The sequence below is a fragment of the Capra hircus genome, chromosome 9 (genome assembly GCF_001704415.2).
Source record: "Capra hircus breed San Clemente chromosome 9, ASM170441v1, whole genome shotgun sequence".
NCBI classification, from domain to species: Eukaryota; Metazoa; Chordata; class Mammalia; order Artiodactyla; family Bovidae; genus Capra; species Capra hircus.
The window spans coordinates 1,914,436-1,931,173 of NC_030816.1; the positions used below are offsets into that span (position 1 = coordinate 1,914,436).

At 40.8% G+C, this 16,738-nt stretch overlaps 1 protein-coding gene across 3 annotated transcripts in view; it reads right to left on the reverse strand.

The window, feature by feature from the left end:
- The window catches only part of COL12A1 (collagen type XII alpha 1 chain), a 119,218-nt gene that overhangs the window by 56,335 nt on the left and 46,145 nt on the right, over positions 1-16,738 (reverse strand). For 2 of the 3 annotated variants that reach the window (XM_018052868.1, XM_018052867.1), the window contains exons 17-31: positions 15,867-15,988; positions 14,011-14,160; positions 13,810-13,929; positions 13,548-13,712; positions 12,805-12,951; positions 10,011-10,150; positions 9,347-9,476; positions 7,329-7,471; positions 6,897-7,026; positions 4,914-5,050; positions 3,708-3,837; positions 1,156-1,295; positions 815-947; positions 687-713; positions 201-343 (exon numbers count right to left, since the gene is read on the reverse strand). In XM_018052868.1, the coding sequence (XP_017908357.1) occupies positions 201-343; positions 687-713; positions 815-947; positions 1,156-1,295; positions 3,708-3,837; positions 4,914-5,050; positions 6,897-7,026; positions 7,329-7,471; positions 9,347-9,476; positions 10,011-10,150; positions 12,805-12,951; positions 13,548-13,712; positions 13,810-13,929; positions 14,011-14,160; positions 15,867-15,988 (1,957 nt within the window). The remainder of the gene's footprint in view (positions 1-200; positions 344-686; positions 714-814; positions 948-1,155; positions 1,296-3,707; positions 3,838-4,913; positions 5,051-6,896; positions 7,027-7,328; positions 7,472-9,346; positions 9,477-10,010; positions 10,151-12,804; positions 12,952-13,547; positions 13,713-13,809; positions 13,930-14,010; positions 14,161-15,866; positions 15,989-16,738) is intronic. The other variant, XM_018052870.1, reaches the window with a different exon arrangement.

Consider the following 16,738-nt stretch of genomic DNA (forward strand, 5'->3'; position numbering starts at 1 on the left):
ACAGTTTTTAAGAAAACATGAATACACTGAGGCACAAGCCTGATGCTATGAGGCTCCATTAGCGATGAAGCCAAATAATTCCAACTAATACAGTAAATTTCATAACTCTCAAAACAGTAAGTCTGACTAACGAAACACCGGGAGTGAGAGCTTGAGGAGAAAAAAAATGCAACCAGGTATCTTTTTTCCAAACAGATTACCGTTTGTTCATTGCCTTCCCCTGTTGAAGGCTGGTAGGTGATTCTGTATTTCTGCACACGACCACTAGCAGGATCCCACTTAACAGTCAAGCTGTTGGATGTTGCATTGTACACCTGAAGGTTTCGTGGGCCACTCTTTGGAGCTGAGAAAAGATTGTTGAGAAACAGAGTAAACAAACTGAAGAAAGCTTCCCCCACAAATATGCACTGTCTCCAAGGAAATGAGCTGAGTTGTGTACCTCTAGACTCAGACCTAAATCTGACCCCGTAACAAATGATGGTCATTGTGTCTCAAAGGATTCCTTAACAGATAGTAGCAAAGAGCAAAATTCTTCCAGAGAGACCTGTTTAAGAGAGGTCCCAATCAACACCTTACAATTCACTGTAAAAGCAGAAGGCCTATTTGCAGTGGATTTTGTGGTACTTTTCATTCATTCATTTGTTCATTCTTTGGTCACTCATACAATCAGCAAATTAAGTTCTTACCTTGTGTTGTTAAGGGTATCAAACGCGCTAAAAAAAAAAAGAAGGTGGCAAAATATTACTAATTCAGCCAAAGCTCTATTCTGTTAATTAAAGAAAAAAAAATGTCCTACTGAAGGTTAAACACCTACGTGTACGCTCACTGCCAATCAGGTCATCGCTTTCTGACTCATCAGGATAAATGGCGGTAACGGAAACTTCATAGAGAGTGTTGGGGTTCAGGTTTTCAAACACCAGCGTATTCTCATCTCCATTTAGGATGGTCTTAAGGAAAGAGGAAAAAAAATAAAAACAAGCCGACACAAGATTAAGTCACCATGTGCATCACACGCTCCACGGCAGTTGGTTGACATCATTTAGCCAGATGTTCTTCCTGCTTTGAGGCATGCCATGAGCTCAAATTCACTAGTAGGAAACGATGCTTTTCGGGCAACAAAGGTCACATATTAAAAAAAAAAAAAATTAACACTACCTCCATCTTATCTGCGCTTCCTGAAGGCGCCCAGGTGATTCTATAGAGAGACACATCAGAAGCTCCATGGTCCCAAGTCCCTCTGAAACTCTCTGGTGTTACTTCAGTAATCTGTAGGTTTGTTGGGGCTGGCACAGTGTCTGTCATGAGAGAAGGCAGGACTACATTTTTGGATGTGATCTACAAACTCAATATAATAAAACTGCCTTGAACGGACATGAGGAAACTGGCTGACAACATTAGAACCAAGTATCTTACAAATTCAGTTTATTTGAAAGTAAATATGGGAGACAGCCCTGAGAACTGCAAGTATTTTATGGATATAACAGAATACTTAAGTCTATTAAAATGTTGTGTTTTTTTTTTAAAGGTACCATTTAGTCATACTATTCTAACACAGTGGTTCTTCATCGTTTTGCCCTTCACACTTTTTGAGAATCTAAGGAAAACCCTGGACTCTTTTCCGCAGCAACACAGAAAGCAAACTTTAGCCTGTAGTATCAGAGAGAGCATGAACCTTCATGGTTCATGAAGATCGTTATTTACGATCTAAGTAACCTACAGATAAGCTTTTCCTACAGATTAGTAACCTGACATGCAACGTGAACCTGACTGTATCAACTCTGTTCAGAGACAGGAATAGCCCTGCAGTGCCGACGATGGCTGAAATCCCAACTAAGGATTCTTCTACTGACCAGGCACCCCAGCGAGCTTGCAGTACAAGCAAGTGGGAACGCCTGCCACCCGTTCTGAGCTTTTGTTGTCAATTATTCCTCTATCTCCTGGTAACCAAAGCCAACTACACAAAAGCCAGAGCTATCAAAAAATTTGTTTCTAATAATGACAATGAAAAGGCCCACTGAGATAAAAAGACTGTTCCCACTTTGACAAGCATGACTGCAGACCAAACCAACCATGAAGGATGCACTTTGGATGTGTCTAAAAGTTCCTAGGAAATCTTAAAGATGAAAAACAAGTATTAATTTAGTATGTTAAATGACCTGCTTTCACCAGTCTTTCTTCCTGACCTGTCCTTCCCTTTACTATTCCTGTTATATTTATGCCAGTGTGCACCTATGGGCAAATGTTCATCTCCAGCCACTACCCTTTCCAGGTAAGAATTGGTTCCAAGAAGGCAGCTGAAGTTGCTAAGGAGGCTGTGGTATTTGACAAGATGCGTTGATCAGGTACAGACAGCGGGGCACTGTAGAAGTTTCTGATCCTCTGGTGATAGAGATGCTGGAAAAGTCTGGACCACAGCACTTATCCCACCGCTAGCTTCCTGGGCGAGGCTGGGCAAGCTGTTTGCATTCTCTAGATCTGTGCTGTCCACCATGGGAGCCAACAGTCACATGTAGCTATGGAGTACTTGAATGCGGCGTCTGAGTTGAGATGCACGGAAAGCGTACATTAAGACACGTGTGTGCGCATATGCTCAGCTGCTCAGTCGTGTCCTTCTCTGTGAAGTTCTGTGGACTGTAGCCCACCAGACTTCTCTATCCAAGGGATTCTCCAGGCACGAATATTGGAGTGGGTTGCCAGTTCCTCCTCCAGGGGATTTTCCTGACCCAGGGATCAAACCCACGTCTCCTGCATTTCCAGCACTGCAGGCAGATTCTTTACCACTGAGCCACCTGGGAAGCCCCAAATTAAGACACCTCAGATTTAAAAAAATTATCAAAAAAATGTGAAATATCTCACTAACAATTATTATACTGGTAAATTTTGAGATGCCAATATTTTGGATACACTGGGTTGAATGCAACACATTATTAAAGTTAATTTCACTTTTCTCCTTACCTTTTCTAATGTGGCTACTAGAAAATCTTGAATTACCTACGTGGCTCCCAATGTATTTCTTGGGAACTCTGCTGGCTCTAGACTTCAATTTCTTAAACACCATTTATCTAGAAAATGATGTGCTAAGCACTGAGCTAGAAACTGGAGGTTCAAAGTTGAGCAAAATACGTGTCTCGGACTTCATTAGGAGGGAGCCAGAGGGAAGTGGTACAGACAGAAAAAGTCCGACGGGCAATAATAATTGAGTTAAATACTGTGGAAGTAGCATGCTTTCTCTCCACCCCCCTACACACACACACACACACACACACACACCAGTTAAGTATGTGGAAGATGAGTTAGTGACAGTGGCTGGTAGAATAACAGGAGAGAAATTATCACAAAAGGAATATAAACCTAAGGATAGAAGATGGGAAGTGACTAAGTGAGAAACCACCTGATCCCAAATAGTATTAAATTCTGGCAAAAATAACATTAAGAAATGCACAGAGAACTATCCTCAACATTTTGTAATACCTATAAAGGAGAAGATTCCAGAAAGGAATATACATATATCTATAGTATATATTACAGGGGTATATATAAAACTGAATCGCTTTGCTGTACACCTGAAACTAACACAACATGAAGAATCAACTATATTTCCATCAGAAAAATTATTTTAATTTTAAGAGATGAAATAACCAGTTAGTCAGGGACACACACATGCAGTGCTACCTCCCAATCATCATTAAAGCACGAGTGCAACTCACGGGTGGTTTCTTGCGCAGTCACTGGGGGCGACTCCCCCTCTTCGTATACAGCAGACACGCTGACTGTGTACAGGGTTTGAGAGAAGAGGTCTTTAAGCGGCGTGCTGGCCCGTGACCTGTCCACCTCTACCTGCAATAGAGCGGTGGGACTATGGTTACAAAGTTAGTTTTGACATCTCTCTGTTGTTGGCTGTGTCACTCAGCACGAGAGCATAAGAACTGCAGTACAAAAAAAAAAAAAACAGTGAAGTTTTCCAATTTGCCTAAGAGTCTAGGAACCGAAGACCACTTATAGTTTCCAAAGTGGAAACGATGCATGTACTAGAGCCTTGTGTTTGGTAAATGATGACAGCCTAGGAATTCAAACAACCTAATCGCTTTCTCCCCATTTCCCTATGAGTCACTGCTTCATGGCTTTCAGAAAAATTCTCCTTAGCTTGTAAGACCCACTGGTCATTGTACTGCTTCTAAAAATTGAAACCCAGAATGAAAAGAATATGTGCCCAGGTCTAAATTAGCTTGAATGCAGTTCAGAAGACCAGCACAGTCTGCAACAGGGTGCTTACAGAAACTATTTCTAGCTTCCAAAACTGCCTCTGAGGTTCTTACATTAGTGTCCCTTCAGGGGAACATACATTTTAAACCCATTTGCTGGTGAAGCCCCTCAATTTGCTCCCACTCTGAAGCAGGTTGTCACGGAAATAGCTTTTCATCCCAACATCAATTCAGAAACGTTCAAAGCCAAAGAGACACCCTTCTGACACTACATTCATACTTTCTCTCTGTCCCGTTCGACTGTCCTACCTCCCTATTCCTTGACAAATTCCCCCTCTTCTTTCCTGAATCCCCTTGCTACCTTTCATTTTTAGGAACATCATTATGACATTTTGTTAGTCATTCATAGAATGCAGAGCATCATATTAGGCATCAGGCGAAGAGTGAAACACCATCTAGATTCTGTAACCCTTTATCTACTAAAGGATGATGTTTTAGGATTAATATCACACAGCAAAACATTTCTAAACTAAATGCAAAACAGTCCAATATATTATCAATATTCAAATAGTGCTTTGTTAATATATGACAAGTTTCCAACACTATGTTCATAAAGTGACAAGTATTCAAAACATGCTATACCTGTTTAGATTCTTCTGCTAAACTACTAGGAAAACAAATATTTCTAAACCGCTTCCAACCTCAACCTACCTCTTTGGCTTCCTCTTCCGGGGTTTTGTAGCGAACAATGTATTTGCGCACTTTTCCAGGTGCAGGTTCCCATAAGACGTTCATGGTGCTGTGAGTCACGTCTCTGAGTTTCAGGTCTCGAGGAGTGGGCAGAGGCACTGGATAAATTAGGGCCAGAATTTACTCTCAACCGCAAAGCTCTACAGCTTCCACACAAGCTTTCAAGAAGTCGCTTGGAGAAAACTTAAAGGTGTGCGGCAAAGTAACTAAACAAATTGGTTATGATGATAAAAGCACTTTGATCCTACGAGATATAGCTGGATTCTTAAAAAGGCTTTTTAAAAATAGGATAAATTTAAATTTTAATAACAACTCTTTCTCATTTATATTTAACTTTCTCCCACTCTATTTAAATAAACTCTTACTTGCTGTTCAGCTATAATAAATCATGATTTGCCATAAATGTGTAGCTTATGTTTTTTTAACAAATATTCAATCAGTTGAGATTGAAATCAAAGTGTCATGCTTCCTGAAGCATGTGATAGCAAAACAAATGGTTATAAGAGTGAAGAACGAAGATGATTCAAAAGTACACATCCAATAAGTTCATAAGAAAAAACCCACAGAAGCCCAAATGGTTAGGAGCAAATCCAACAATAAATTTTCCCCAAGTCAAACAAATCTTTACCTTAAAAAGGACACGGAGGAGGATAACTAAGGAGTCTTTCTCTTGTCACATGAGACGTATCTCACTCTTTCTAGCTGCCTGTTTGACCAACCTTCTTTGTCTCTCATTTCAAGTCTGCAGATGTCTCTTCCTGAATCTGTCTCTCCACCTCTATGCTCCTACCCCTCCATCCCTTCAGTGCTTTCCTCTCTCAGCCTCTCTCTGTGCCCTCCACCCCCTCCACTGCTGCAGTCCAGCCCTATATCCAAATCTATAGCCATGTCTGTCTTTAATCCCACTATGACTTGGGTCCCCTCACTCAGCACCTCCAAAATATGCCTCCATGCCTGGCTGGATCCCCACTCTTTCCACCCATCATCACCCCACTTCTACAAACCACAAGCTCCAGATAGGGTCTGACATGTAAAAGGTGATTATTTGAGGTCAGTGACCATATCCTGCCCTAGCTTGCAGCGTTTCTCTTCTCTGTCTCTTCAAGCTTCTATCTCAGCCCCGTACCCCCTTGAAGGTTTCTTACAACTTCTTCATTTCCTTAGAAATGCAGTCTGAGACTCACAAAATGTAAGCCAAAACATGCTTAGAATCCCAGCATGCCCACCTCAAGAAGCATGAAACAAAACTACCGGCTGGGTAAGACCAGGGTCCTAAGTGCCATCACTATCACTTTTCAAGAAAAAGCACCTAAATACTAGTGAAACAAACCAGAAACACACAGGAGGCTGAACAACACACACAACAGAAGTGCAAACCATGAGGGAGTCAGGGTCCTCCACCCTGCCCTACATTATTTATCAGCACATTCCCAAAACCTAGGCACAAGACTGGAACTTCACAGTTGATCAATATGTTTGGGGATTGAGTTAATTTACTTAACATAAACAGACTGATTCAGATGTGACATAGTCTCTCCTTCAACAAGAACTTGGAACATCTAGTATTTTTCTCCAACATCCCCTTCTCACTAACGGTGGACACCATATTCATGGTCAACAACAGTATGGACTGTAAGACGCATCCTTATTTTATGCTCTGTTCCCTGACTGACACCTCACCAACAGCAACTGTAAGACACCACTGGTTGTAAGATACCATCTGAAAATCTGATACGTTAAATATGGACAAATAAATGCAAATCTTAACAATCGATTTAAGATGCTGCTGTAAGTCTAGAAACAACCTTGGCCATAAGGAATAACCCTACAACTTATGCACGAACAATCAAAATAAGTCTTAGCATCATTGGGCAAAAGAAAAAGCTGGACAAACCAGCCACGTTCACAGCAATGAGGGAAGAAGGAAACCTCACGACATCTTACAGGTGACTTCCCTTGCGGTGACGGGTTCGCTGGTGAGGTCGTGCAGGACAGCCTGGACGGTAACTGCGTACTCGGTGTTGGGGAAGAGGTCACTCAGCTGCACGTCAGTCACCGTCGGCTCCAGGCGCATCTGCAGATGGACGGGCCGGGGCGAAACAACACATTCAAATGAAACATTTCTGCTAATGAGGGACAGCCAATCACACCAAGCTGTGACCACTAGATTTGAACACAACTTTTATTTCTCATTTCTCTGAACGGCATTTCCCTTTTCATACTGATTTTTTTTTTTTTTTAAGATGTGTCACAGGCCACAAATCTAATCTGTTTTGTGTGTGTAAAGCTATACATGAGCTAATGAGCCCCTTAACGGGGACTCGACAACAGTGAAGGCTCAAGAAGACCCAAGATAAAGAAACAAAGGGCTCCCACCTCTTTGGGTTTGGTCGGAACTGTGGCGTTGGTTGGTTCGTAGGTCACGGTGTAGCCGGTAGCGCCCCCCACTGGCTGCCACTGCACGTGCATGGTGGTTGAGCCAATATCGTAAATGTTCAGGCTGACCACAGGCACGGGCACTGTAGAAATGAAAAGGCAGACACATTCTCCTCATCTGTTAACTGCTTCCAGTGGCTCAGTGGTAAAGCGCAATGCAGTTACTGATGTTAGTAAATAGATATGGTAAATAGAAAAATGGGCTGCCGTGAGTAATCAGTGAGATTTAATATAATCCCTCTCTCTCCCCTCAAAAACCCAATCTCACTGTTTGCCGCCAACACCTACTAGGGCTGCATGTGATAACTATTTCATAGAGAAAAAACATTTAAATGTAAAATGGCATTCTAGTGTCTATACGAAAGCCAAAACAGAGACTAACTTCCTGAGGTTCCAGTCCCTTTTTCTGGAACGTCTGTAAGTTGACCATTTTCATTCTTCAATCACAGAATTTTATACATAAAAAGCCAACCTAGTATTTCATTTCATTTTTACTTTAAAAAAAATAAGTGAGAGTGATGTCTATTAGTAAATGGAACTCGGGGGATTCTTCAAAGAGATTAGCCCATGAGGCACAGTAACAGGCTTGCAGTCTCCTCTTCACTAATATCCACACAGCTTTCTAGTTTTTTGTCCAAAGACGGACTTTAAAGTTTTAAGGAATTGTCAGATGAATCCTGCCCATTATGAGATATATTATTTCCCACCTAATGGTCTAATATGAAGGGAAATATGAGAGATGAAGACCTAAGGGACTGAGGAGTCAGTGGAGTCAGTTCTCGCCTTGGAGTTACGCCCATTCCTTCCTCTTTCTTGTAAGAGGCCTCCCTTCTTCCTGGAGGTCAGCCAAGAAGATGGGAGAAGGAAAGAGTATTTTCATATGGCTTCAGAAACCCCACCAGGAATAGGAGTGAGGAATATCTTTCCTCAAAGCTCTGCTCAAAGCCAAAGCCATCAGAGCTTCTCTGGTAAAGGCGAGAGTCCAAAAGTCAATAAAAAAGGAGCTCTCGCTGCCAGCTGGAAGACCTGGCCTCATGCAGAACTGAACCAGATGATTCCTGCACAGCTGCTCCTCCGGATACTCTGAGTCCCACTCCCCACATGGTACCTTCCCTTAAGAGGAGGACAGTCGTGAAAGGTACCCTTCCCTCTAAGGTAAACCCTGGCCATGAATACCCAGTGGGTCTCAAGATGGCAGGAGCAGCCAGTAAAAGCAGAAAATCACAGTATTTATTGAGAACCTGCACAAAGTACACATTCAGTAAATGTGTGTTGAAGAGATATCAAATAAAGGGATGATTCAGAAGGCTTACAGAGATCACACACGGTACAAACGAACTTATTTACAAAACACAGATAGACTCACAGACATAGAAAACAAACTTATAGTTACCAAGGGGGATAGCGGCAGAGGTGGGGAGAGATAAATGAGGAGGCTGGAGTTAAAATATACACACTACTATACAAAAAACACAAACAAACCCTGACACTGAAAAAGATGGAGGACAGGAGGAGAAGAGGGCAACAGAGGATGAGATGGTTGGATGGCATCACCGACTCAATGGACTTGAGTTTGGGCAAACTCCAGGAGATGGGGATGGACAGGGAAGCCTGGTGTGCTGCAGCCCATGGGGTCACAAAGAGTCAGACACGACTTAGCGACTGAACAACAACAACTATATGTGAAATAGACAATCAACAAGACCCTGCTGTATAGCACAGGGAACTACACGCAGTATCTTTTAATAATCTATAAGAATCTAAAAAAAAATCTGAAAAAAAGAATGTACACATATAACTGAATCACTTTGCTGCACCTTTGAAACTAACACAGCTCTATAAATCAACAACATTTCAATGATTTTTTTAAATGAAAATGAAAAAAAATCCCACATGGCCTGTCACCTCTTTACCTTAATAAATTAAACAATGAACTTTTTTTTTTTAATCTGACTTACATGTTTTTTCTGTGCCCTTCAGAGGCTCACTGTATTCATCTTCCACTACAGAATACACGTTGACAACATATTCAGTTTCAGGCTTCAGATCTTTCAGGACCGTGCTCCTTTCCAATCGGCTCACGTAAAACTAGGGAGGAAAATTTACAAATAATAACAATTTCTGTTAGAATCAGTTCCCTCTTTTCTACCGTTAATTGTGAAGTAGTTAACTTCAATGAGCTTAGGAAATATTCTTTAATGAGGCCATTGTCTTTTGTTTTTGAAAACTATCAGATTACAGTGAGATCTTGGATAATCCATACAGTTTATGCTCCCAGCTGTTGCTTCCTTATTTGTGAGATGAGTGCACAAAACTAGAAGGTCCTCAATGTTTTCTTTCTACTTGATGATTCTGGTATAAACTCATGAACAAATTAAACACCCTCTTAATCCCTAATTAAAAATTGTATTGATAATGTGCAATTCTTGGAAAACATAAGAAACTAAAGGCTCTTCCCTCTAACTAAGCCCAAATGGAAGTGCTTGCCCTGCAAGAAATGGAGAACACCACCACAGACCCAGTTCTGCCCCCTTCTTCCCCCTGGCATTCCTCCCAGAGCCCTAACGAGGAGGACCCAATCTCAGGACAGGTAGGAGCGGGTTGTAAGGACTGTCTACTCACTTCTTGCCGTTTCCCTCCTGACACTGGGTAGTATTCCACCTTGTACCTGTCCACGCTGTCAGAAGGAGGTGTCCAGCTCACTCTCATAGACCGATGGGTCCGCTCAGAAAGAACTAGGTTGGAAGGTGGTTCCAAGTCACCTGCACGTGGAAATGAAGTACATAAGACTTTTTCATTATCATAGCAAGATGATGATATTTAAATTACGTTGCAGTGGTGTTCCTCTCCATATTTCAAGCTTTTATACACATTCTTTCATATACTAAGAAGTTACAGTTGTTGTTCTTGTTCAGTTGCTAAATCATATCTGACTCTTTGTAACCCCATGGACTATAGCATGCCCGGCTCCTCTGTCCTCCACTATCTCCTGGAGTTCACTCAAATTCATGTCCATTGAGTTGGTGATGCTATCGAACCACCTCATCCTCGGCTGCCCGCTTCTCTTCCTTCCCTCAATCTTTCCCAGCATCAGGGTCTTTTCTAATGAGCCAGCTCTTTGCATCAGGTGGCCAAAGTATGGGAGCTTCAGCTTCAGCATCAGTCCTTCCAATGAATATTCAGGCTTGATCTTTAGGATGGACTGGTTTGATCTCCTTGCAGTCCAAGGGACTCTCAAGAGTCTTGTCCAGGAAATCAGCCCAGTGCCCTTAAGTCCTCTCTGAATGGGTGGCCTAAGATTCTTCACCCTCAGGAAATTCAAATCTGAGCTCTTGTCATTCTTTAAAAGCTGCTCCCCTCATCCTGACAGCATCACAGTTTATCACTTAGATTCAAAACCTCTGGACTCGTCCTTGGATGCTCTCCCACCTTCTACACATATCGGTAAATGACCACATGGGTCCTGACAACTCTATTGCCCCCATCACTATTGGTACCACCCAAGTTCACTGCCTTCATTATCATGCTGATTCTTTACATTCATGTCTTATCTTCTTAACTATAAGTTATGCTCTGTGAGGACAGAAGTGATTTCTTATTCATCTTTAGTTCCCTTTCAGGATCTACTAAGAGAGAAGCAACCAAGTCTTCTAAAATTTAGGAATATCCTACTGCTTGTGTTTGGTTTTTTTTTTTTTTCTGTTCATAAGTGTAGGTGAAATGACTAATATAGAAAAATATTTGGAATCAATATAAATGAAAATAGAAATACTGGGCTCAACATGACCATTAGAGAGACATCCCAAATAATAATTACAGAAGAGCTAATGCAGACTCCATGAGCATGGCAAATCATTCTCATATGAACTCTTCCCACTTTCTTTGTCAGCCAAAGCTGGGAAAAAGCATTTCCATTCTTAGTATCCTAACCTTTATTGCACTTGGGTCATAATCAAGCCTACAAAATTATCAAGCAATTTTACTGTCTCAGAAACTAAATGAATGCAACTATTACATAGCTGATGTAAAAAACAAGAAAGTAAAACAGATAAAAGATGTTTTCATCCCCACTCAAAGTTCTCTCCAACTAAACAAAACTACAACTCTCTCAGCTAATCCAAAGCCAGACGCCTACAAATTCTGGCTTCCTGGCTGGTCTATTTCTCCTGGGAAAAGGTCAGTCTATTGTTCAAAATCCAAAAAGAAAATCTGCAAAATTTTGAAGAGAGAAATTCAAGAAGGAACATTCAAATAAATGTATCCTTAGTATCCAAAGCACGTGAACCATGTCTACCACTTTGTTAAACTCATTCCAACTTTCCAAAACCAGAGTAAATTAATGAAAGACAGTCTTTACCAGAATCTACATTTACTTAAAAAATTTTTCTCATACAATAAGAACCATCATTTTATCATTAATTTTCAAAATACCTTCAACTAAGTATTTACCATGGTCCGTCCTACAATTTACACAGGTAGTAATCATTTTATACCACTTGTCACTACAAATTCACTTCTATAATTTTATTTCTAAATCTTAATTCCTTATCGATAGCTACCTTTTTTCAAGGACCTCTCAAAACATCTTTACCCATCTGACTTTGAGTAAGTAACTGTATCTCTCTAAGTCTATTTCTTCAGTGGTAAAGAGAGATGATACCCTTTCTAAAACTCCACACTCTAACACTGTAATTTGTCTTTATATTTAGAGGTTACAAGTGCAAAGTATCAAATGTGATCATCTCTGGTTGGAGCATTTACAGTAACTTAGTAGTGATATGGAGTGAAGGTGCTTTACCAGAGAATAGACATACACCAGGAGAGAAAGCAGCTCTTTATTCCCTAATCTTACTTGTGTATGTGTCTGTGTGTGTGGTGCACACGGGTGCAGTCGCTCAGTCATGTCCAAGTCTTTGCGACCGCATGGACCATAACCCGCCAGGCTCCTCTGTTCAAGGGATTATCCCAGCAAGAATACTAGAGTGGGTTGCTACTTCCTTCTCCAGGGGATCTTCCCGCCCCAGGGATCAAAACTGCGTCTCCTTTATTGGCAGGAGGATTCTTTACCACTGAGACACCTAGGAAGCATGTGTTTGGTACAGGCACATTTAAACTAAATGTATCCTCAAATAAACTAGAAGTCATTTACAGTTTGATGCCATCAGAGAAAATCCAAGGACTAAATCAGTGATTCTCAACTGGGGGCAGTGTTCTCCCCAGCAGACATTCAGCACATTCTGAAGGTATTTTCAGTTGTCATAACTCAGGGGATACCACTGGTATCTGGTGGGCAGTGTTCAGGGATGCTGCTAAACATCTCACAATGCACAAAGTAATCCACTCCCTCCATTATACAAAGAATTATCTGGACCAAAATACCAACAGTTCTGAGGATGAGAACCTGGGCTAACCTTACCTGGACCTTTGACACTGTTACACAAGTTGTTGGTGAGGTCATCCACGATCCTAGAAAGTGACTCAAAATCTGCCACGTTGTATGCGTGGATATCATCAGGATCTGTTGCAATCATCTTTAATTCAACTTCATCAGCATTTTTAATACCTTGAGGAAAATGGATATACACAAATTAAAAGCATGTCTCAGAAAAAAATTCATGAAATGAAGCAAATATTTCATAGGCTACCCTTATACATTCCGTGTTAACTAGAATGTATATAAGATTTTCCCCAATAATGAAATGATTACATAAATAGAAACAAAAGATAATACAAACTGAAGGTTATTTTGTTTGGCTTCTTCTCAATGCTTCTAGCACCAATTTCCCACCAAAAAGAGTTTGTTTAGTGTTTTTTTCTGGAAAGTATCAAGTAAAAAAATAACAATAATAAAATAGTGGATATCAAAAACAAAAGTGATGCTGTGGAAAACCAAATAGGAATTTTCCTGAATTCTATTAATAGTACAGTTGTCCTCTTGATTTATTATCTCTTCCAAGAAGCCATGTAGTTTCGTCCCATTGCAAGGAGAAAAGAAGAAAATAGATGAAATTCCTGGCACATTATTTTAATCAATCATGTGATAGGGAAAGTGTGTCTCTGTATTTTTCATGCTTCAGAAAATATTTTTAACTACAAAATTTATCCTTGGCAAAAATATTTGTCACCCGTGGAGGCGTGGCTATTCTCATCCGTACTTACCAACAGCAAACAGTTCCACGCCTTCATCCTTGAGTTTTTTGGAAGGTGCCTCAACATCATCCTGGGATTTCCCATCCGTGATAAGAACTCCGATTTTTCGAGCTCGAGGTCTCATGCCAGCTTGGGTCTTGAAGCTCTGCTGGCGAATGAAATTCAAGGCCATCCCTAGTGGGATTGTTAAAAGAGAATCAGTCACATCATTATTCAGCCATGAGCTCGGACAAAAGCGAGAGTTGACAGCGCCCTGGACCATTTGGCTCACCTGTGAGGGTGTTGCCTCCCTTGTAAGGCAGGTTCGCCACGGCCTGCAGCAAGCTCTTCTTGTCTTTGTGAGCATTTAACTGCCACTCTGTTCTGGGGTCCCCACTATACTGAGCGAGGGCTGAAAGGACACCACTGGCATTAGCATAGGCAAGCGAACCTGATGAAGACATCTAAATGCCGTCAATGTCGTGAGACCTACCAATCTGTACTCTTTTGGGGCCAATCTCAAAGACTTCCACGATACGAGAAATGAAGCTCCTGACAGTTCTAAAGTTCGCCCGGCCGATGCTCCACGATCCGTCCACCAGGAGCACGATGTCTGCTTCAGCCCGGGTGAGACACTCCATCCCTGACGCGGCAATCACGAGACAGCACAGAGTCAGGGGCACATTCTTTGTCAGGCTACCTCCCAGCACACTGCTGCCACCCCCGGGGGCCAGGGTCACCTAACAATCTCAGTTCTGTGGCTCAGCGAGGTGATTGGGAGTTCAAGACTTTTTGAAAACATGTCCATATGACTTAGCGCTTCAAGTAAGAATCGCAGGAGCTATCCACCCCTCTAATAATCATTTCAGTGGAAAGCCTTTCCTTCAGCGTTGACGCAATCATAGAACATGGAGACTTAAACTGTCATTGTAAATTTGAATAGGCTCACGAACCCAAACACTGAAATATCTAAGAGGGAATGTACAGCCTTCTGACTATAAGGAAATAATACTTTTAATAAAAGTTTGCATTTTTCTCAATTTTCAGTGGTCATTAGCACACAAGTATGAGATGAACTTTAAAATGTGCAAGCTAGAAAAAAGGTTCAGTGAGCCAAAAATATCTTTTGAATTAATGAAAACTCGCAGTAATACATATATTATTAAGGATTAGGCACAGAACTCTCGACCCTTCTGAAGTAAAAGATGTATTGTTTAAAACTTTGATGGCTATTATTTAGTTTTAAACCACTTAATCATCTACTACATATAAGAATCAGGTAAATGGAAATGGTGAAATCTGCACATTTAAAAAATCAAGAGAGAAGGAAGACAATCTAGGAAAAAAGATGCAAAGAAGTATACAAATTGAGAGCTACAGAGACCACAAGCACAAACACTGATACAAAGCTAGGGTGCTTTGGAAAGAGAGAATTATCCCAAATCCTCAGTGCACAAGCTACAAAATAAAAATATAAGTCAGTTAATATCATCATAAGAGAAAAAATAGAACATCAATGTAAAACAGCAAGAGCTGAGACTTTATTTTATCCACATCCATATTTTCAAATGCTTTCTTTTCCAAGAGCTTATGTCACCAGCTATGAATTTTTCAACTACTTGCCATGTTAGCACCTGATCTTTACATTATTAAAACAAAAACTGAGAAAGACTCAGTGATGCTCATTATACTACAAAAGCATCACTGGTATACTGGATGGTCCATCAGAGTGAGGATTCCCCAACACTATCCAAGTACCTACGCCTTTACAAGTCTCCTCCTGCTCTGCCAAGACCTACTCTTTATAAGCAAATGATGAAAGTAAATATTTAGAAGTAAACTCTACCCACCACCTTCACTGCTAAGAATGTTCAAATCTAGCTTCATGTGTATCAAAGCTGTAGTTGTGGCGGCAGCAGAAAGTCTAAGGGGTTTATGTTACCATTTTGCTTCCCAAGTCTTAGCTGCCTACCTATTAACGTATCAATAATCAAATACCACTTGCTCAGCCCAAATAAATCCTTTTCTACAATTACTTTAGCAAAATAAAACTGCATTTGAATCTTTACAAAGAGAGAAATGTACATCATCTACCCACTGAAAAACTCAGCTTTAAATAAAACAGTACTATGTAACTAATGTAATGTTGACAAGAAAGCCTTAAAAAAAAATATTGGCGAAGTGTGCTTAGCTGGATGTCTATAGAATTTTTTAAGTATATATTACTGAAATAAATTTTAATGTAAAATTTAATGGTTGATTTTCATGGTATAATTAATCTAACAATTTACATTTGAAAAAGTTGCATGGTACTGACTTTTCTTAGGAGAATGCAATTCCATTTCTTACCAGAGGATAAAATTGGCATTACAGTTGTGTCAGAAAGAGTTGTCATTTCTTGTCCAACAAGTGGTGAACTTTCTCCTCCATCAAACATTCCAAAAACATTTACTTTATAGGTGGTACCTGCCCTGAAATGTTAAAATATACAGTCTGTATGTATAATAGGCTCAAGCGGTAGCATTTTTGTTTTGCTTTGTTATAAATATTCATCTTGATTTACAAACTTTCACTCAGAGGAAGTTATAATACATAATATTGCAAGAGAAGAAAAATGATTTCCATCACATTCCAGTTTAAGCTCACACTGTGAGGTATTAGAGAAACTAGCGTTCTAGAGAACACTGGGGGTTCAGGGCACCAGTTTCCACCTTGCCTTTCTATCAAATGTAGAATTCCCACCTTCCTACTGAGCAAGTCAGGAAAGGATCAAGCTCTCACTTTTACTGCTGCTAAGTAATGGGCTTCAAGAAAACAATTTAAAATGCTGTACTTGCAAGGAAACAGAAAGCCCTGGCACAGTGCCCAGCACATAGCGTGTGAAAGTTGCTCAGTCATGTCCAACTCTTTGTGACCCCATGGACAGCAGCCCACCAGGCTCCTCTGTGCATGGGGCTCTCCAGGCAAGAGTACTCGAGTGGGTAGCCATCCCCTTCTCCAGAAGATCTTCCCCACCCTGGGATCGAATCTGGGTTTTCTGCATTGCAGGTGTATACTTTACCGTTTGAGCCATCAGGGAAGCCCCCTGGCACATAGTAGGCTCATTCAATTTTATCCTCCCTGTTCTGATAAAAGTAACTATTGTGCATTCAAACAGATTTCAGTGTCATTGAATGAATAGTCAAAACAAGTCAACTTTCCACCCGGCAATGAATGCAGAG